At 39.5% G+C, this 22,613-nt stretch overlaps 1 protein-coding gene across 1 annotated transcript in view; it reads right to left on the bottom strand.

Annotated features, from left to right (window-relative positions):
* LOC128732981 (AT-rich interactive domain-containing protein 1B-like) overlaps positions 1–22,613 on the bottom strand; it is a 414,204-nt gene that overhangs the window by 262,784 nt on the left and 128,807 nt on the right. Inside the window, exon 3 of the mRNA XM_053826489.1 lies at positions 16,644–18,559. Coding sequence (XP_053682464.1) covers positions 16,644–17,848 — 1,205 coding nt within the window. The 5' untranslated portion in view covers positions 17,849–18,559. The remainder of the gene's footprint in view (positions 1–16,643; positions 18,560–22,613) is intronic.

Consider the following 22,613-nt stretch of genomic DNA (forward strand, 5'->3'; position numbering starts at 1 on the left):
GAAATACAAATTTCCTCATAACTCGAGAACTACTCAAGCAAATGGAACCAAATTTGGCACGTGGGTGTTTTTGGAGACACAATTTTTTTCTATGATAAATTGGGACCCCTCCCCACTTTAGGAAGGGGGGCTCCTATACAAATGAAATGCAAATTTCCTCATAACTCGAGAATTAATCAAGCAAATGGAACCAAATTTGGCATGTGAAAGTTTTCTAGGGCATGAATATTTTATATGGTGAATTAGAACCCCTCCCCACTTTAAGAGGAGGGGGCTCCTATACAAACGAAATACAAATTTCCTCATAACTCGAGAACTAATCAAGCAAATGGAACCAAATTTGACACGTGGGTGTTTTTGGAGACAAAAATTTTTTCTATGATGAACTGGGACCCCTCCTCACTTTAGCAGAGGGGGCTCCTATACAAATGAAATACAAATTTCCTCATATCTCGAGAGCCAATCAAGCAAATGGAACCAAATTTGACATGTAAGTGGTTTGGACGCAAGATTTTTTTCTATGGTGAATTGAGACCCCTCTCTTCTTTAGAAAGCGAGTTATGGCCCATCTCCCCTTTAAGAGGGTGGGCTTCCATACAAATGAAATGCAAATTTCCTCTTATCTCGAGAACTAATCAATCAAATGGAACCAAATTTGGCATGTGGGAGTTTTAGAGCAGAAATTTTTTCTATGGTGAATTACGACCCCTTCTCCTTTTAAGAGGGGAGCTCCCATACAAATGAAATTCAAATTTCCTTATAACTTGAGAACTAATCAAGCAAATGGAACCAAATTTGGCAGGTGGGAGATTTTGGAGATAGTTTTTGCGAAACTCAAAAACTAATCGAACTCGAGAAATTCGAGACTCTTCCATAAAACATTAGTCAATACAAGACCACAAAAACTATCTATAGTAACACTAGATCATTCAGGACGAGACGGTCGCGAGTGTTGCCGGTGACCCGCCGTCGGAAGCGCCGCCCACTGGGGGGCTTGCAAAACTCGAGATTGTGACAAAGATCATCCGAGATTCATGATTTATGTACAACACAGGTTAATTTGTGGCAATACGAAGTTTGTCGGGTCAGCTAGTTACTATTAAAAAAAAGCATAAATAGTAGGTATTGTCGAAATCAGCCAATGACATGGAAGCACTCTTTTGCTTCCCAGGCCCGGTACGACAATTTTATGCACCTGCGGCTTCGTTCACTTCGATTCTAGAAAAAATGTAACCGAACCCTTGCCTTCCAATAGGACAAGAATTATTCATTACCAGCTAAGCTGGACAAAATTGAAGTCCTGAAGGTAAACAACTTTTGTAAAAATTCGAAACTACCCACACTCTTTGATCGATGATATTATTTAAACATAGAACCTAGACGAATTCGATGTCCTGAAAGTAAACAAGTTTGTAAGAGTGTAAAATTATCCTTCCAATTATGCCTACTCTTCGAGCGATCTAATCATTTGAACATTAACTTTAATCAAAGTTGATGTCCTGAAAGTAAACCGTTGAAAAAAAGAACGCATCTACCTCTTCTCTTCAACTGATTATATTATATTATATTCTCGTTACGTTATATCGAAGTAAAAACGAAATTTATTCCTATTCGAAAGAAATAGATTGCAAATGACAGCGAATCCTCAGAAAACCGCTAACTTTCAAATTTCATGATAGTTGGTCTTATAGTTTGGAAGATTCGTTAAGAAATGAGAAGAAGCGAAGAGTGTGTAAAGATTTAGTTAATTGATATTTGTAAATCTAAATAACGAAATTGTATCATAATTTACAACGTTTAAGAAATAGAAATAATTTTCGCACAGCAGCAATGCGAGGTCATACCATAATGAAAGTTAACACTGTTGTTTTTATTAATTTTAAACAATTACGTTATATCGAAGTTGCTTTGAATCGAGGTTACTTTGTATCCAGGTATTACTGTACTATAAAAATATATTCTTGTAAGGTCTTGTATAAAAACGTGATGAAATTTTTCATGTGACATGAGGCACCAATTTTCAGTGTTTGTTTAAAGACTCAGCCATGAAATTCTTAACAAGTTTTTGATTTAATTGCTGTAAAGTAAAAATATATGAAAAGCAGAGAAAAAAGCCACGAAAAACCTCCAATGTCCTTAGAGCGTAGTAATAATTTAATATCTTCCAGCCTGCGTGATTTTAACTAGCATTTACATGATTGTTGAAATACAAGCATACATCAAAGCGATATGCCATAAAAATGGTATTGTCAACTATTTTCGAATAAATTGATAAGAGTGAATTAGTTTTTTGAATAACCCAGATCAATTGATTATTATTTACTGTTTAGCTAAAAGTTTTGCATTTAATGACAAATATTTTATGCTTTGAATAAGTTCTTTTTAAGCCAATACACGTATATCGATTGTTAATTGTTGTGTAGTTTCCAGCCAGTTATTTAAAGTTACCTAATGATACAATCTACTCAAAAATCTACAAAATATGGTATTACTGCCAATTACCAAAAGATGTATGATTGTGACTTGGTGATTTAATTCTTTATAGAAATAAATTGGAAGAAACTGATATACATTTGACACATGCATTTTGAAAATTTAATCTCGACATCATCTAACAAAGTTATAAACTTGCGTAACAAACTGTAGAAGATTTGAAGAATGCCCAGTGTTATCGAATTGCATCTATATTCGTAGTTCTACGTTAGCGCAGCGTACGTGCCCTTAGGCATAGACCTTCATACTTTTTTTTCGTTTTTCTCTCTTGACCTGTTTGACACCTCCTTTTATTGTCTTTTTAGCGTCTTTTTTGTCGCCATTTTCAACGGTTTTATCGCTTTTATGGCATCGTTATAATGTTTTTCGGCGTCCTTTTGGTTGCTTTTGATGGAATTTTTGTCGTTTTTCGGTAGCTTTCGTCGCTTTTTTGCGATATTTTTACTGGTTGTTGTCACGTTTCGGTAATCTTTTCATCTCCTTTTCGTTGTTGTTTAGTGCATTTTTAGTTTTTTTTTTCGTTGTATTTTCGTCGATGTTTCGTTTTTTCTTTTTCGTATCTTCGTCCTTTTTTGTCATTTTCAGCATACTTTGTTGCCTTCTTGACACTTTTTGGCAGCCTGGCTTTTTATTGGCTAATTGGTGTCCTTTCGCTTTCATCTTGTCGTTTTTTCGTTACTTTTCGCCGTTGTTTTTGCTGCCTTTTTGTCACTTTTTCGTCTTTCTGTGTATGTTTTTTTAATAATTTTTTCAAGGTTTTTTTTCACTTTTTTGTTATTTGTTGTCTATTTTTTGTTTTATTTTTAGTCATCTTTTCGCTACTTTTTGGTCGGCTTTTGTCGTCCTTTTCCTGGCTTATCGCCGTTTTTTGGTAGTTTTGGTCTGCTTTTCACCGAATCACCGACACTGAGCTAAAGTTGAAAATTAAATTAAGCTAACCCTAAATTAGAACTTGATATTAGACATTAAATAAGATTTCAATTTGGGCTGATTTTAATTAGAAGTTTTACTTTTCCAGGAGGCGTAAATGTTTAATGTTTGTCAAAAATAAGATGAACTGAAAATCTTGACCTTAGACTAAAAATATCGACTAAGCAAAGGTGAGGGTCGAACTCACAAGTTCTCAGTCTTTAGTTGAGTGTGTTGTTTAACCAATTACACCACTAAACCGTAGCGGCCTATACTCTACTAGCTACTCTAACTTTTTCTCTTTTGTTCGATTGCATTTTTCGTCCTTTTCTAACTCCTCATTCTTCTTTTCTGTCACGTTTATTCTATTGATCGCTGCCTTTTTTTCATTTCCTCTTCGGTTTTCTTTTTCCAGAGTCGTTTCAGAGCCGTTTTCGAAAGCAGTTTCGAAAGCTTTTTGGAGTTATTTTGGAATCTTTTCGAGGCCTTTTCAAAGCTTTTATAAGCTTTTTTGGAATCTTTTCCTAAAGCTAAAGTTTTTGCGGCAATTTTAGGCCCTGTTTTGAGCATTTCTGGTGATATTCCGAAAGTTTTGGAGTCTTTTTTAAACTTTCTTGTGTCTTTTTAAAACTTATTTGGCATTATTTAGCGTTTTTAACATTTTTAAATTTTATTAGACCTTTATGCTGGAGGCGGCTTAGTGCCGCTTCTTAACAGTTTTGGAGCCTGGTTTTGGTCCTTTCCTTGAACCGTTTTGCTGGTGTGTTTTGGTGCTTTTTAGAGCGTTTTTAGAATCTTTTGGGAGCCGTTTTCAGCTCTTTGGTTCTTCTTGGTGCATTGTTCGAGCCTGGTAGAACTTCCTTACAGTATTTTTGGACTGCTTAGAGCCTTTTTGGTGCCCCTTTAAAATCTTTTTAAACCTTGTTAGAGCCTTTAGCTAACCTTTTTAAAGCCTTTTTGATCCATTTTGGAATTACTTGGAAGCCTTGTTGAAGCCTCTTTGGAGATTTTTAGCGGCTTTTTTTTGGCGATATTTAGAGCTTTTTAAGCGCCTTTTTTGAGCTTGAGATCTGTTTGAACCAACCAAGGATGACATAATTATTTGCTTTCTCTTTTTTCTTTGCCCTTTTAAAGCAGCTCTTTGGACACTTTTGCATCCTTTCCAGAGCTCTTTTGGAGCTTTTTTGTACTTTTCGAGACCCTATTGGAGCTGTTTAACAACCTTTTTGGTGCTTTTTGAAGCCTTTTTGAAACAATTTTAGAGTCGTTTTGAAGCTTTTTTCGGTTTGTATTTTAAATTTTTACAATAAATAAGGCAAACGGTAGAATAAAGTGTTGATAGCGTCTCCAGGGCGAGAGAAGCCGCAAAAGGGGGAAAGAGCGGAAGATTGGATAAGGAAGGGTTATTGAAGCAACGCTTAGAAGACTTGAACCATCCAACGTCGTTGGCAGCTGGTCATCCGTAACGACAAACAATTGAACAAACTTCTCAATGGAGTTGCCATGCCGAAGGTGGTGTAAAAAGCCATGAGCCGTGAGCGAACACCTTTGTATATGAAGATATAGAAGATTTTTTTTTGATCCGCTGATCATAATGAAATTTCTAGAATATGGCCTACCAGTTTCTTGATGGCGCATTTTTTGTCGTAATTCTTAGACTTTTTTTGGCATTTCTTGTAGCTGTTTTGCCATTTTTTTTATTGTCGCCTTTTCTGTATCTATTCATAGTTTTTTGTCGTGCGGTATTTTCTATTTTGACATTTTTCGTCGCTTCTGCGTCTTCTTTTTCATCTGTTTTGGTGTTTTTTCACTCTCTGTCTCTCTAGATTTCGGATATCTTTTAATGGTCTCTTTGCCAAATTTCCATCGTATTTGCGTCATCTGTTTGTCCTTTCTCGACTTTTTGTTTTTGGCATTATTGTCGTTTTTTCATCGGCTTTTTGCCGCTTACGTTTTTGGTGATGCTGTTTTTGGCGTCTTTACTTCGTCATTTTGTCGTCTTCTCTTCGTCATTTTGTCGACATTTTTGTCGTCAAAAATTACGCTTACGTTTTTTGTCATCTTTCTGTATATTTTGTCGCCTTTTTAACACATGTCAAACACCTTTTTGTTTTTATGTCTTGTCGCAATCTTGGCGTCGTCGTCTTGTTATCGATGATTCATGTTGTTATTGTTGTCTTTATGACGCCTTTTTACCGTCTTCTGTCATCTTGTTGCCATCACTTTGCTGTCTTTTCTTCGAATTCGTAGTATTTTTTGTCATTTCTCTGTTTTAGTATTGTTGTCTATTCATATTATTTTGCCATATTTTCATCGTATTTGCGTCGTCTTTTTTTTTTGTTTTTTTGTCGTATTTTTTTTCTTTTGTTAGAATATAACCACGTTAACAGCTTGGGTCGTTCGTGACTTCTGCGCAGGGTTGGGATTTGAACCCGGGTCTTCGACGTGAGAGGCGTGAATGCTAACCACTACGCCGGGACTGACCCCTATTTTTTGTCAATTGTTGCCATTTTGTGTTTACTGTTGTTTCTTACTTATTTTATTTGTTATGCTGGCGTGTTTTACGTTTTTTTTTTGTCATCGTTCCATCGTCTTTTGTCGTCGATTTGCCGTTGTTTATCTGTTCGCGATCCTGTTCGTTAACGAAAGAATGAAAGTTTTGCCTTTTTACAGTGTTGGTGTTGTTCATTGTCGTTTTTCTGTTGTATATTCCTCACCTTTTCGTTGTAGTTTTTGCATGTTTTGTTAGCTTTTTGACACGTTTCAAACGCCTTATTTTTCTTGTCGCTTTTGGCGTATTTTTTGTTGTTTTTTTTTTGTCGTTACTTTGGCGTTTTTCCGTCGACCTTTTTTGGAATTTTCAAATTATTTTCTACGTTTATTGTCGTGCCATCTTTTCGCCACCCTTTCGCCATTTTTTGCCGTTTTTTCGTCATCTTATTGTTGTCTTTTTGACGTCTTTTGTCATCATTTGGTGTTTTCTTCAAAATTGTCGTCCTGTTGTCATCTCTTCATCATATTTTTGTTGTTTTTTCATGGTTTTGTTACCATATTTTTATAGTATTTTCGTCGTTTTTAGACCTTTGGTTTAAGCATGTTTTGTCACTTTTCTCAGCGGCTTTTTGTCGTTTTCGTCGACTTTCTTCATTTTTTTGTCTTCGTTCAATCGAATCTTGTTGTCGTTTTGTCATATTTTTCGTTGTTTTTTCGTCGCTTTTTTGCCCTTTTCCATCGTTCCGTGTGTAAGCAAGTCAAGCAACAAAAGTAATTCCTTTTTACTATCTTTTCATCGCCCTTCGTTATCTTTCTGTTGCCTTTTTGCAAGTTTTGGTGCGTTTTTGAAAAATTTTAAACTCCTTATTGGTTCAGTCACTTTTTGGTCGTCTTTCCGTATACTTTTCATCGTATTTTCGCCATCTTTTGTCATCGCTGGGCTGTCTTTCCTTGAAATTCGCCGTCCTTTTGTCATCTCACCATCGTATTTTTGTCGTTTTTTTAAAAGTCTTTTAGCCATATTTCCATCATCTATTCACTTGCCGTAACCATTGTTGCATTGTTGCTTTTCACAGCGGATTTTTGCCATTTTCATCAGCTTTATGCTGTCGTTTCGATGGTTTTGTTCCTTTTTGTCATCTAATCGTCTGTTGTCGTCATTTTATCGTTTTTGTTGTTGTTTTTTCGTCAGATTTTTAACCTTTTTAGTCCTTCTGTTTATTGTCAAGAGCACAGAAATGTAGTCTTTTTAGCGCCTTTTTCCCGCTCTTTCAACGTCTTTCCGTCATATCCCAAGTAATCATTTGGGTTTTATTGCACTCTTATGATGGCATTTAAGACCAAAATTGGTCATGAAAACCGCCAAAAGAGTGCAATAAAACTCACATTGCTGCTTGGGATATTCGTCATCTTTTCATTTGTTGTCTTTTCAAGTTCAGTTTGTTAAAAGGACAACAGAAGTTTTGCCTTTCTATTTGCATTTAGTGGTTTTTTTGCTGTCTTTTCGCTTGTTTTGCCACCAGTTTGACAAATTTTTAACATCTTTTTGTTGCTTTAGTCGTGTTTTGTGTTTCATCGCTATTACTTTTTGTCGATTTTTTATATTTTGCTGTCTTTTGTCATTTTTCCGTTACCGTTACGTTTCATCGTATTTTCACCATCTTTGCAGCACTGTTTCTTCACCTTTTCATCGCGTTTTTGTCTCTTACCAGCGGGTTTTTGCCGCCTCTTCATTGTTTATTTGTAGTGATTTCGTCATTCTTTTGTCGTTTTTCGTCATCTTTGTTAGGTTTTCTTCAAATTCGTCCTCTTTTTGTCATCTTTTCATTGTCTGTTCGCCGTTTATTGACCTCTGCGGTAAACATTTGTTGTAGCTTTTTCAGCGACCGACAAGTTTGAAGAAAAAAACAAGAAAGAGATGACAAAGGACGGCGAAAATGCGTCCAAAAAGAAAATAATGAATGATGATGAAAAAAACTTCAAAGAAGGCGACGAAATGACGGAAAATAGTTTGTGTAAAAACGTCGAAACTCGGGGAAAAGATAAAAAAGCGATGTAAAGATGGTGAAAATGCGATGAAAAGGTAACGGAAAGACAACGAAAGACATCCAGAGAACAACGGAAATAACGTGGAATATCGATGAAAAGACGATGGCGAAGAAAGATGACTAAAATACTAAGTAACGACAATGAAGAGACGGCGAAAAGGCGGCGTAAAAACGACGAAAACGCGATGGAAAGATATAAAAAGTTATGAAACAGTGGCGAGAATGCGTCGACGACTTGACAAAAATAAAACAAAAATAAGACAGAAATAATAAAAAAATACAATGAGAGAAGGCGAAAAGACGTTTAAACAATGACAAAACAAATAAATACGACAAAGACGTTTAAACAGCGTCAAAAAGGTGACAAAACATGCAAGACGACAAAACGATGCCGAATATGCGCGAAAACGACAAAAAAAGTGAAGAAAAAACAAAAAAAGACAAAAGATGATTCAATCATGACAAAAAAAAATCGGAAAACACATCAGAATAACAACAAAAAGACAATAAAAATGGCAAAAAGCCGATGAAATAAGTGACAAAAGTATGGCTGCTAAAAGCATAGGACAAAACATGGCAAAAACACCATGAAACAACGAAAAAAATACGACGAGGGATGACAAAAGAACGGCGACTTTGAAGAAAAAACAACAAGAGTTAACAAAAGACGGCGAAAAACCATCGAAAGGGCAATAATAAGATGACCAAAAAACGATAAAAAATGCGACGAAGAGGCGGCAATTAGGCGACATAAAGACGATGAAATTCGGTGAAAAGGTGAAGAAAAGCTGATGTTGTAAAGCCGATTGAAAATGCAATGAAAAGTGGACGGAAAGATAATGAAAGACGACAAAAAAAATTGACGGAAATGATATGGACTTTCAATTAAAAAAAAAACGACGAATACATGCAAAAAATAGCGACAAAACCGAAACAAAAAACGCGACAAAAAGGTTAAACGCCTGAGACAAAAAATCGGCAATACCCGCCAAAAAGAAGACGAAAAAATAACGAAAATACGACAGAAAAACGACGCACCAAACGGGGAAAAGGCAGTAAAAAGGCAATAACATTCAGCAACGACGAAAAAAGGCCAAAAGAGTGACAAAAACACAGAATAAGCGACGAAGTGACGACAAAAAACGAAGAAAAGATATCAAAACGACGACGAAAAAACGCCAAACAGTAACAAAAAGATGATAAAACGAAAAACAAACATTTGTTTTAAACATTTGTTGTAGCTTTTGTCATCTCTCGTATTTTTTCGTTTTCTCATGGTTTTTTTTTGCCATATTTTCATCGTCTGCTTTTAGCAGTCACTTTTTTCAATGACTTTTTATCGTTTCCATAGTTTTTGTTGTTATTGTGGCGTCTTTGCTTCGTTTTTTTTGTCATCTTTTAAGCGTCTTTTATCGTCCTTTTGTTTTTTTTTCGTCCCTTTTTGCCGTTTTCTCGTATATTTCTCATCTCTTCGTCTTTTTTGCATGTTTTGTCAACTTTTTAACGCTGTTCTAACGTCTTTTTGTCATTTTCATTGTATTATCATGTTATTTCCACCTTATTTTGGGTCGCCTTTTCGTCAAGTGTTCATCGCATTGCCGCCATTGCTGCATAACTTTTTCGACATGCTTTTCATTGCGTTTCCTCCGTCTTTACGTCGCATTTTCGGCGTCCCTCCATTGTCGTTCCTGTTTTGTATTTTAGTCATCTTTTCGCGGCTTTTTTGTTGGGTTTCCTGAAGACTTAAATGTTCAACAGTTTTTAGTTATAGCGTAAAAAAGGTAAAGCTAATTAATTTGAAAATAGGACCAGGATTTCAGCTGCTTGTTTATAACCAAACCCTTATTCGTTTGAGACTAGTAAAGTATTGTGAAGTCTTATAGCAGTGTGAAAACCGAAATTAGAAACCGACGTGGTCGTGAGGATTTCTTTGTAAATATTTCAATTTAAGTGTTTTGTGATTGTTTCAATGCACAATCATATTTAATATGGAACTAAAAAGACTGTCCCTGCCATACCCAATTTCTACCAGGAAAAGTGAGTCGTTCAACATGAGCTTTTTGCGATCCGGCTCATTATTTTAAATTTAAATTGTGTGAAAATGAAGACATAAGAATAATTTATTCCGCATTTCTGACTATACCGGAAAGTTTCTATTAATATTTGGTCATTTACGTGATGATATTACCCCTTGAAAAAGACACCAACAAAGTGTCGAAACGTCGGAAAGACATCAAACCTCAGTTTTGATCCCTGCCAAAATATTAATAGATACAATTGAATCCAGTCGATAAAAAACACAGCATATAGCATCTTTCCGGTGCGCATCAAAATGACTTTTTTTTAAGAAGCTTGTCAGAAGTAAACCATCCATCCAGTGAGTGGCTTAGGGGGCTAGGCGATAATCAGTAAACACGTAAAACAATTTTTTACCCTTCTGATTACTTCACTTCTCTAGCACCTATAGCACAGCATCTCCGGCAGCTGCAGCATCATCATCATCATCATGGCAGCATGACGATGCAAATGAGCTGCTAGAGCTAAAGCTGGTGCAACGCCATCGCACCGCCAAGCAGCAGCAGATCTGACCTATTTCAAATCTCGCGCAATTGCTCAATCGACTGTTTACACTGACGGAACGGAACTAATGCACGGCAGCTCGGCTGGGCTGCTGGAGCACTGGAGAAGATTGGCACTCACCCACTACTATTACCAACCACCAACTAACTACCGCTGTGATTGTAGCTTCCAGCCATTTGCAAGATTTTAGTAAAAACTGTTTTACTGCAGCACAGCACAGCAGCAATAAGTAGCAGATGTTTTTTTTTTGCACCACCATTAAAGAAAGAATGGTGCAGATTTCGATCGGTCTAGAGTGAGAGTAAAAGTTTCAGTCTTATTAGTGTACCATTAATGGCTTCGCGGATCGCGGTTCGAAAGGAAATGGAACCTGTCAAACTGATGAACGGCGACGATGACGCCGTTGGCTGTGCGGGAATTGACGCACGACGATGGTCCGACGACGATGATGATGATGACGATGATGATGGTCCAATAGTCGGGAATACCTTTCACTGCCGTGTGTTGTTTTTCCTGGCGGGCGGGGGTGTAACCGTAAATAGCGGCGGCACCAACCGGCCAGCAGCGCCTGCGGTTTGTGCGATAATAAACACATTCAACCGGACCTGATGGTTCTCGACGCATCATAAAACGTTCAAGTTCAGGGTGGTCATCGTTAGGTAGCAACTAATAACAACAGCACCGAAGATTGGTTTTGGAACCGGCGGCGGTGGTGGAAAAGTAGATATAAAAACACACGCGCAGGTGATTGACGGAATGGTTGTTAAATGTAGGAATTCTCAGAAAATGTTTTAATCTATTCGCTCATATAAGCAGCAGATTGAGATGGGATCAAGTAGTTTACCTGAAGGACGTAAAGGACGCTCCGCGTCGGACTAAATGTTAAACTTTCAGACTCACCATTTATTCAAAGGCTTCAAGGCGGCGTACGATATAGTTAAACGAAATAAGCTGTTGCAGATTATGCTTGAATAGGATTTACCAACCTGCTACCCTTGATGGTTCAAAATTAAGCATCAGAATAACAGGTAAGATATCGGACTCGTTCGTGGCGTTAGATGGTTTGAAACTAGGCAACGAGCTATCCAATTTACTGTTCACCATTGCATTGGAAGGTACAAATGGGAGGCCAGACGTGCAGAGAAGCGGTACCAACAACACGTCATCTCACATGTTGCTAGGGTCCTTCCATTTTCGAAACTTGACCTGCTATTTTTATTCGACAGACTTCGCAGCCAACTATACAGGACAATTGCGGTGCTAGTGCCGAGATTCGAACGACCAGAGTCGTACCTCGAGGCCAACTGGTAGTTGACAAACATGAAGACGGATGTTAAATTTGGAACTGATTTGATCATCGGATTGTAGCCGTACAACAGGTAAGTAATCTCTTTATATGATACTTGTATTTTCTTTTCCATCTCTTTCTATTTCTCTTTTCAGCAAGGAAAGTGATACTTTTTGCTATTTATATTTCTGACTATTTTTATATTTCTGACTATTTTTATCTTTCTTTTAAAATTTAATTTAATAACTTTCTATTTCTATTTCCTTTTCTTTTTTCATCCTCTTTTTCTCCATTTTTACTAGTTTTATATTTCGATTTTTGCCAGTTTTCTTTTTTTTTCAATTCAATCGTTCACACAATCTCTTTCATCTTTCAATCAATTGCAGCCTTCTCCTTACAGTTTAATTTAAATTTGTTTCTGCTCTTTACAAATTCTTATTTCTCCTCGTGATCTCTATATTTACAATTTTTCCTATTAATATTTAAATCTCTATTCCCAGTTATCACTTTTTCTTGTTGCCTTGCTAACAAACGAGACAATGAAAAACGGGCAAAAAACTGACGAAAACAATAAAAAAAATGTGATGACAAAAAGCCGCTGGAAAAAACGACAAAACAGGCTAAAAGCGGAGCTTGAAAAACGACGAGGACACAATGAAAATAAAGGTAACAAGACTATGAAAAAACGACAAAAATACGATAGAGAGATGACAAAAGGACAACGGTTTTGAAGAAAAGACAGCAAGTAGCTGACAAAAAAGCAGGGGAAATGCGTCGAAAAGACAACAATAAGATGACGAAAATCGACAAAGAAAAAATGACGGAAAGTAGGCAAATAGATGACGAAGAGGCAACGAAAAAGTTACATAAAAACGATGAAAAAGCGAATAAAAGATGAAGAAAAAGCGATTTAATAATGGCAACATTGCGATGAAAAAGTGTTGAATATGCGACAAAAAAACACTGACTGTAAAAAAGCAAAACTTTTTACTTTTTGCTAGCAAACAGGACGACGAAAGAATAACAACAACAAAAACAGCAAATCTTCGACAAAAGACGATGAAACGATCGCAAAAAAAAAAACGCAAAAGACGTCAAAATGACAAAGAAAATACGCAAAAAAACAGAAACAAAAACAAAATGATAAACAACGGCAAACACAGGACAAACGCTTTCTTATCAGTGATTGAGAGTAATTAAATCAAAGGGAGAAAAATTTGAATTGTCCTGAAAGAATATCGAAAAAATCCTCCGGTTTGCTTTAAAAGTATTATTTTCCTTAACAATAAGTCCGTAAACTATGTTGGTGTACAAATTTTAATGAAGCTTTGGAACCCTTTGGCCCACTTTTTACGATAACTTTGTAAAATGCCCTCGGGAAAGGCTACAGAGAACCGAAAGTCCACCGAAACGTCGAGTACCGTCATATAATGTATTAACTAATTTTAAGACGAATCCTGTTGAATTAATGTGAATTAAGCCACACAACAAAAGTTTAAAATAGCTATTTATTTATAACACAGCTTTTTAAATCTATACCTATAAAGAAGGATTTCGGTCTGTCTGTCTGTCTGTCCGTATGTTCCTTATAGAATCGAAAACTACTGAACCAATCGGCATGAAAATATGCATGTAGAGGTTTTTTGGGGCCAGGAAAGGTTTTAGTGATGGTTAGAAACCCCTCCCCCCACTAAGAGGGGGGGGGGCTCCCATACAAATGAAACACAAATTTCTGCATAACTCGACAACTAATCAAGCAAATAGAACAAAATTTGGCATGTGGGTGTTTTCGGTGACAAGAATTTATTCTATGGTAAATTGAGACCCCTCCCCTCTTTATAACTCCTCTCCTCTTTAAAAGGGGGGGCTTCCATACAAATTTCCTCATAACTCGAGAACTAATCAAGCAAATGGAACCAAATTTGGCATGTGAAGGTTTTCGAGGGCAAGAATATTTTCTATAGTAAATTAGGACCCCTCCCCACTTTAAGAGGGGGGGGCTCCTGTACCAAAGAAACACAATTTTCCTCATAACTCGAGAAGTAATTAAGCAAATGGAACCAAATTTGGCATGTGGGTGTTTTTGGAGACAAAATTTTTTTCTATGATGAATTGGGACCCCTCCCCACTTTAGGAAGGGGGGCTCCTATACAAATGAAATGCAAATTTCCTCATAACTCGAGAATTAATCAAGCAAATGGAACCAAATTTGGCATGTGAAAGTTTTCGAGGGCAAGAATATTTTCTATGGTGAATTAGGACCCCTCCCAACTTTAAGAGGGGGGGGGCTCCTATACAAACGAAATGCAAATTTCCTCATAACTCGAGAATTAATCAAGCAAATGATACCAAATTTGGCACGTTGGTATTTTTGGAGACAAAAATTTTTTCTATGATGAATTAGGACCCCTCCCAACTTTAAGAGGGGGGGGGGCTCCTATACAAATGAAATGCAAATTTCCTCATAACTCGAGAACTAATCAAGCAAATGGAACCAAATTTGGCATGTGAAAGTTTTCTTGGGCATGAATATTTTCTATGGTGAATTAGAACCCCTCCCCACTTTAAGAGGGGGGGCTCCTATACAAATGAAATTCAAATTTCCTCATAACTCGAGAATTAATCAAGCAAATAGAACCAAATTTGGCATGTGGAGGTTTCTGGAGGCAAATTTTTTTTCTATGATAAATTGGGACCCCTCCCCACTTTAGGAAGGGGGACTCCTATACAAACGAAATACAAATTTCCTCATAACTCGAGAGCTAATCATGCAAATGAAACCAAATTTGGCATGTGAAAGTTTTCGAGGGCAAGAATATTTTCTATGGTGAATTAGGACCCCTCTCAACTTTAAGAGGGGGGGTTCCTATACAAACGGAATACAAATTTCCTCATAACTCGAGAATTAATTAAACTAACTAACCAAATTTGACATGTAAGTGGTTTTGGACGCAAGATTTTTTCCTATGGTGAATTGAGACCCCTCTCTTCTTTAAAAAGCGAGTTATGGCCCATCTCCCCTTTAAGAGTGTGGACTCTCATACAAATGAAATGCAAATTGCCTCTTATCTCGGGAACTAATCAATCAAATGGAACCAAATTTGGCATGTGGGAGTTTTAGATGGCAGAAATTTTTTCTATGGTGAATTACGACCCCTTCCCCTTTTAAGAGGGGAGCTCCCATACAAATGAAATTCAAATTTCCTTATAACTTGAGAACTAATCAAGCAAATGGAACCAAATTTGGCATGTGGGAGATTTTGGAGTCTTGAATTTATTTTACGATAGTTAGAGACCTCTCACCCCTGTGGTAGGGGGATATGGACTCTCATACAAATAAAACAGAAATTTTTGCGAAACTCAAAAACTAATCAAACTCGAGAAATTCGAGACTCTTCCATAAAACATTAGTCAATACAAGACCACAAAAACTATCTATAGTAACACTAGATCATTCAGGACGAGACGGTCGCGAGTGTTGCCGGCGACCCGCCGTCGGAAGCGCCGCCCACTGGGGGGCTTGCAAAACTCGAGATTGTGACAAAGATCATCCGAGATTCATGATTTATGTACAACACAGGTTATTTTGTGGCAATACGAAGTTTGTCGGGTCAGCTAGTAATCAATAAATGAGCAGCGGTCACGTTTAATTCTGTATGTGGGTAAATATTAGCCTTTTTTTGGTGAATTCAAGTAGGATTCACCCTACCGAAACCAGGAATAGAGGGGCCCCCAACGTGCTCAACCACCTTGAGGTCGACTTGCGGGTGTCGAGACGTGCAACGAATTGGCGACGAGTAGCCCAGGACCAGGAGTGCGATGGAGAGGAATTCTTGATAGGTACTACAAGAGCCACCGGCGACGGATTCCCATTATAAATATTGTGCACTAGCAGTTTGGTTTCGATGGTTGACAAGCGGGTTAGACCCTATGGTTTAAAGCTTCTGTCGACTACCGCGAACACCCACGTCGTGCTGTGCTATCTTGGAACAGTGCATAAATGCCAGAGGGATGGAAGAGTAAATTAATTCCATGGGTCGAGCCCTGATAAGTTGATAATCCCTGCTGGTCCGGTTGAGGACAACCGACCAGCTGGATAACCCGAAAAAAAGGACCATATTCTAGTCAGAAAAGAGTCAGAGAATGTTGTTTCTCACAAGAATACGTATCAGAATGCAGGCTCATCGGACAATTTCTGTATAGAAACATTTGTTTCGCAGAACGACGGTTTAGAAAATTCATTGTCAGTCGTTCGAACGTTCAATTGATTGAATTAATTAAGTACGAAATTAGCCAAACACATTTGGCTCATTACGGACGTAAAATATCTGCCCATCTTGCAGTATTTAGTCACGGTTGGTTGACGAATCACCATCTTTTTCAGAGGCAATTTTCTAGGTTAGCCAACAAATTTCAAGCTTCTGAGCAATCAACTACTCGATCACGATGCATCCGCAATCAAAGCAAACATTTGCGAACATTGACAGCATCATCATGCACAGCTTGAAGTGATGCCAAATTTGCAGCGTCAGCTTCCAAGTCGGAAAATTCGATTTCACATCACCAGCGAGCCGGCTCGGTGTCCCATTTTACTCCAAGAACTGAGCTATAAATAAGCGACTCCGGTGCGGTGCGGTGTTGTATTATGTTGCCTTCCGCCGCTTGCTGACCGCCGACGGCCGATGCACGGCCGGCCATAATGGAAACACACCCTGGCAGCTGTCCAACCAGAGAGTGAATAGAGCGAAAAAAAAAAGACATACACGTCGGACACACACACAAATGTCCGAGGAAAATAGAAGCAAGAAAAAAAAATCCAACCAAGGACTCACCTTTTGAGCGTCACATTCTTGCTGCCGCCAAGCTTGTTCATCTTGACCTTCTTTCCGCCGGCGCCGGACCCATCGGTACCGGCCCCGCCGCCGCCGCCACCACCACCACCGCCACTGGTGGCGGTCTGTTCCGAGTCGGCATCGCTGGTATCCACGATGATGCCACTGCTCGGCGTTTCCACCGAGGACTGCTGCTGGGGTCCTGCCGGCGGTTGCTGATTACCGTTGATTCCGTTCAGATTTCTGGTTACACTAGCACTGGCACTCATTTTGTTGCCACCGTTGTTGATCGTTTGCTGCAACTGCTTCTGCTGCTGTTGTTGTTGTTGTTGTTGGGTATTTTTACGATTGTTGGCCGCGACCAAATCGAATCCTTCATGGGCATTTCCGTCTTCGTCTTCCTCTTCATCTTCATCACAGTTATTCACCGCACTGTAACCATTGTGGCTGCTGCTGATGGCCACCTTGAGAGGTCCCCCGTACTGTAGGTCACCACCGCCACCGCCACCACCACTGCCACCATTCAGTGCACCGTTTCCCCCCAAACCACTGACGACGGTGCCATTCTTCTGCGAGGAATTCTTCAGTACACTTGCGAGCTTCACATTCACATTCCCGTTCCCGTTGATCAGGATGAGATTGTTGAAATTTTTATCACTTTTCACGCTCTTTGAACCGACGCCACCACCGCCGAGCAGACTGGTGTGTTCGTCACTCAAATCTTCTGCCCCAGCACTACTAGCAGCGGCGGATCCACCATTCCGATTGGGGCGACCAACTGCACTGTCCCCAACGCGCTTTCCGAACCGTTTTCTGCTGCCACCACCGCCGTTCTCTTCCACCCCGGTCGACGATCCGTTACCACCGTTACTGCCGACCAGATGATAGCGATGATTTGTTTTGATGGCCGATTTGATCACTTTTCCGGAAGTCGTTGTCGTCGTCGTTCCCGAGCTGGGACGACTGCTGCTGTTGCCACCAGCGAACACTACTGGCACCGACGACGTTTTGGACGAACCGTCCGCTTTCCGGATTCCGGTTGCCTGTCCTTTGGTGGCCCCGTTCGAGGCCGGGACACTGCCACCACCCCCGTTGGTGGTTGTGGTATTGTTCAGATTCAAGCTTAAATTCCGCGCCGCAGCAGCAGCACTGGCCGCCGTCACTGAGGGCGATTTTTCCTCAACTGGTAGCATATAGGAGAGCATTTTGGTTGCTACAATAATATCCGGGGGAGGAGAGCGCGATAGATTCCTCGTCGCACAACCAACTGCCGCCCAGCGCAGCGGAAACCCTTCCGCACAAAATTTGCTAGGGCAGATGCACTAGAAGCCGCCCGTTCACGGAGGCAGCCAGGGCTAGTAGTTTGTGTCGTTCGATACCCCAAGACTCGGTGCACTACGCGCAATTGCACAAAATGCAATCGTTCTCTCCCGCTCGCGTTCTAGCGAGGCCTCTCCCGTGGGGGTTTTTCACTCTCTTCACTCTTCACCTTAGCAGCAGTAACTTCTCACGCTAAATGTTCCGATGCTTCCAAACAAAAATACTTATTAGAAAAAAAAAACACACACAGAATCTTCACGGATCACCCTCAAAAAAAAAAACAAAACCTGAGAGATTTCTCACACTGCTCGGCTTGGATGAATACAACAACTTGCGGTTGCGAGCTGCGAGCTGCGAGCTGCGAAGCTTGTTTCGGTTTGAGTAGGAAATTCGGTGGCTGACCTTGCTTGCACTGCGGCGCAACTGCACTGACCCGCAATGGGGACCGATATTTGGGGTAGGCCGTCCGTCCGTACGTACGTTCGTCCGTTTCAGGGGATGATGATTAGGTCATCCTTGAAGCGTGACGTCTTGCTACTGCTGGGGTTGATCCCGTTGCTGTTGCTGTTGCTGCCTTAACAGCAGCCATGGTTTCACTGAAACAAGAAAAGCGGAAAAAGAAAATTGTTAGAGAATTCGTCCCGAACAGCAGTATACGTGCGTCGTGAGTGGGTGGGTTCAAGAGCGGGCGGACAGGCAGGCAGGACGGGACAGGACACCCGAACCCGAGGAAGGAAACTGTGTATCGATTTTTCTGCGCACTCCTCCTCCTCCTCCGCTGCGGGTTGGTGGGTGTGTGGTGGTGCGAAGGTGCGGCGGTGGAGAAGTAAGCGAGCGAAAATTTCCCAGTAAGCCACTGCCACTGACGGATGATGGGGACTAACACAACGTCGGTTGTGCCACACAGCAAAAATGGGACTGCGGAATGGAGGAAACGCAGGGAATATATGACGTGGAATGTGGATTCTTCTTCCTTCTTCAGCTGAAACCAAAAAAAAACAAGAAAAGAGCGCGTTTATGGGCGAACCGTTTCGACCTCTCTCACCGTCGTTGTCGTCGTCGTCGTAGAATATTTGTAAACATTATGGCGTGCGCGCGGGAGATACTGCACAGTAAACGACCGACGGTGATTTTCCCAACCCACACAGCTACGGTTTTCAACTTATCGGAAAAAGATTAAACTTTGAAAAGGGACTTGGTGATTGGTGTTTCGGTAGGAAAAAGTTTTGCGGAATGTTAATATTTTAGATGGCGAAAGAATTTTTCACGCTCAAACCGTTTCATTTAAGATTGTAACGATGAAAAGTTTAGAAAAATAGAAAATCTTTCATTCTATTACACTAGTTTGCCCAGCCGAAAGCAAAAGGTAGGGTATCCGCGGATAGATCGCGATCTTTCAGAAAACTATTTTGGTTTGGAAAAATGGAAACATCGTAGGATGGCGTATCTACTGATTACTTATCACAAAAATAGCGGCCGAATAGGTTGAAAACTCCAAACTCGCAGGTTCAATTGGGTACAAAAACAATGTTGAAATTGGACTAGCAATTAGGTTTGGAACTGGACTAGAAAATAGAGTATAAATTTGTACTTGAAATCGGACTACTGTACCGTTTTCCCATCTGTCCAGTCACATTTATTCTGTTTTTGGCTCCCTGTTTTTGTCTTTTTCCTCCGCTTTGCCTTTTTTTATCTCCCGTTTTACGTCCTTTTCTCTTTCGTTTTACCATTTTCTAAGGTCCGTTTTTCCTGTTTTTATTTTCTTCTTTTTCTGTCCCATTTTGCCATTTTTTGTCCCATCTTTCTCCTTTTATATTCCGTGTGACCACTTTTTCCTCGTTTTTTCTATCGGCCTTCTTTTTTTTTGCTGGTAAGAGAAACCAAAAGGGGAAAAAGGCTTTCTCTTGTCTTCTGTTCCGTATCCTTGTTTCGTTTTACCTCCCTTTCTCTTTTCTGTTCGTTGTTTAGTCTTCCTCCTTTGCTGTTTGTCATATACCATTTTTCAGCTTTTTTTCTTTCATTTTCTTTCGTTTCTCGTTTCCGTGCTCATTTTTCCCCTTCCCTAATTTTTGTCAATTTCTGTCCCGTTTCGATTTTTTTTTTGGTCCCGATTTTCGTCTTTTTTTGCTTTTCCATTTTTCGTTTTCGTCTGTTTCGTTCCTTCTCTTATCAGATCCTGATTTTCCATAGAGGTGTGCGCCGGTCAGATTACCGGCGGAGGCGGCGGCGCAGGAATCATTTTTATTCGGCGGCGGCGGCGTGCGAGTATTGCAGATTGCACATTGCGGTTATCTTGACAGCTGAACCAAACCACCAAAAGATAACCGCATGATTTATTATAGAAAATCTAGTATTTGAAAATTTGCCAAATCAATTATTTTCCGCCCTAAACACGCTACAAAACTAATATTTTATCGAACCACAAACCAGAAAACCTAAACTTTAATTTTGCGGCTGTATCGCGGTTATCTCCTGAGCGCGTTATCACCACCGCAGCAGGAGGATTTATTATAAGCGCCGCAATATTTTACACCGTTAAATTACCGCATTTCGTATAAGTTTAAGCAAAATCTTTTTAAAAATCGAACTAAAGTTGACAAGTAAAACAAATCTTAATAATGCTTATCTTGTGAATGATTTTTAATGACCCTTAAATCTTTGAATTATTTTTTATTTGTATGTTTGCGAATACGCGATATGGTAGACACTAGACCAGTGATGGTCAAACTGCGGCCCGCGGGCCGCATGTGGCCCTTTGAGATAATTCGTGCGGCCCGCGGACTGATTTGAAAGATGGTGGACTTAGGAGATTTTTTTTTGATGAAATAGGAGTCCCTCAGTTTAATCGTTATGCCTCGTGAATGTTGTGAATCTGAATGCTTTCCGGTTTAAATCTTATGGTGATTCCTAGAAAATGGTTTTTATTGTCACCTATTTTACATTTTGTTATGCACAGGAATGGCCAGACATTATTGCGACCCGCGGCATTCATGGGCGATCTGATTTGGCCCGCAGAAGTAAAAAGGCAGGGAAGATTGGGATACGCACCCCATCTTTCGATTTTTTGCCATACATATGAACGTCCGATTGCTATATATCGGATTTAAATTTCAGTTTTCTACCAATGTGTTTTTTAAAATTAAGGGATATTACATGCATTGCGTATAATAGGCGGCGCCCAAAACTTGGCGGGTGAAATCGGCAATGTTGCAAACCGAGCAAGAAGTAAAGTATGCCCAGTCTCATGCGAGCGAGTATAAGCAGCATCCAGCGCTTACACAACTGACGCAAGCGTACGATAAGCAACCACCGATGCTGCGTGCATACATCCTGCTACCTACTCACTAGCAAGCGCACAGCCTCGATGTGTCTTTTTGCATAGCCCGCTTACAAAGGGGGTAAGACCCCCATACTAATTTTGGCCTAATTTTGGCACCAGTCAGTATACAGCCACGAAATGAAAAACAATAATGTCCAATATGTCGCTATTGATTATGGTTGGATTCGGCTAATCAGTTCCGAATATATGACCAGAGTAATTTTCAGTAAATACGGCATATGAAAATGGACGCAATTTGAAATTAACCAAATGTATTATCTGACACTACAAATCACACTAAAATTCAAAGACAGACACGATGAAAGTCAAATCATGTACTTGAGCCTCAATGACCGAGCAAGTTCCGTATCCACCGACAAAGTGGCCAGTCCTTTGACTAGAAGACGCATGATGGGTTTTACGACCTCAATTTACACCAAGATATAACAATTAGTTCAATAGACGTCTATCTACAATATTAGCTGGGATAACATTGACTAGATCTAAACATGTCTCGGATACTTTTGAAGAAATAGTTGGGTGACCAGAAAATAGCGGTATTTACGGTACATAAGAGGTACCCATAACAGCCGTAACATCGAACAATGAATCTGTTTTCTCTGTAAAAGACTGTAAACGAGTTGGCGATCATTCAAGGCGTGTTGACCGCAGACTAAAAATGAACTTCTGAGAATTAGACCTTAAAACCTACTCGCGAGTAATTACATTCAGTTGCGCATCGGCGGCACTCGCATTTTTTTTTATATATTTCATATCGGTCTTATCTGAAATAATGAATACTAACACGTTCAGTGTTTAAAAACACAATTAATTGATGCCATTTAGTAAAATTAAGGGGTACCGGTCTTACCCGCACTGCAGTAAGGAAAAAGAAGACAAATTTTTCTTTTTCAGCCATCTTTTTTCCTTCTTTTTCTTTTTTCTTAAGCTGTGATTAGTTTACAAAGCTCAAAAGTTATAAAAGTCTTTGCCAAGCTTCCACCAATAAAACCAAAAAAAAGTTTAAATACGTTGTGTAGTTTCTGAGAGAAAGGTACATAAAGCTTGAAAATCGTGTTTTTACAGGAGCGGCGTTTTATTCCAGAGAGGTTGTTCCACGCCGCAGTGGAATGCTTATGTGTTCGTTTCGTTTTTCGGTCACTTCCCGTGGTCGGATCATTACAAAATTAGTATCAAAATAAACGAAAAAGAGCGCAGAATGAAAATCTGAAGTAAAAAACTTGACAGCAAAACAAAAGTTTGACAGAAAACGTCATGCTAAAGTTCGTTTACGTTAGGTCTTTTCGATTCGCTCTCAGTTGGACGCATGG

The sequence above is a fragment of the Sabethes cyaneus genome, chromosome 1, assembly GCF_943734655.1.
Source record: "Sabethes cyaneus chromosome 1, idSabCyanKW18_F2, whole genome shotgun sequence".
In the NCBI taxonomy this organism is placed as follows: Eukaryota; Metazoa; Arthropoda; class Insecta; order Diptera; family Culicidae; genus Sabethes; species Sabethes cyaneus.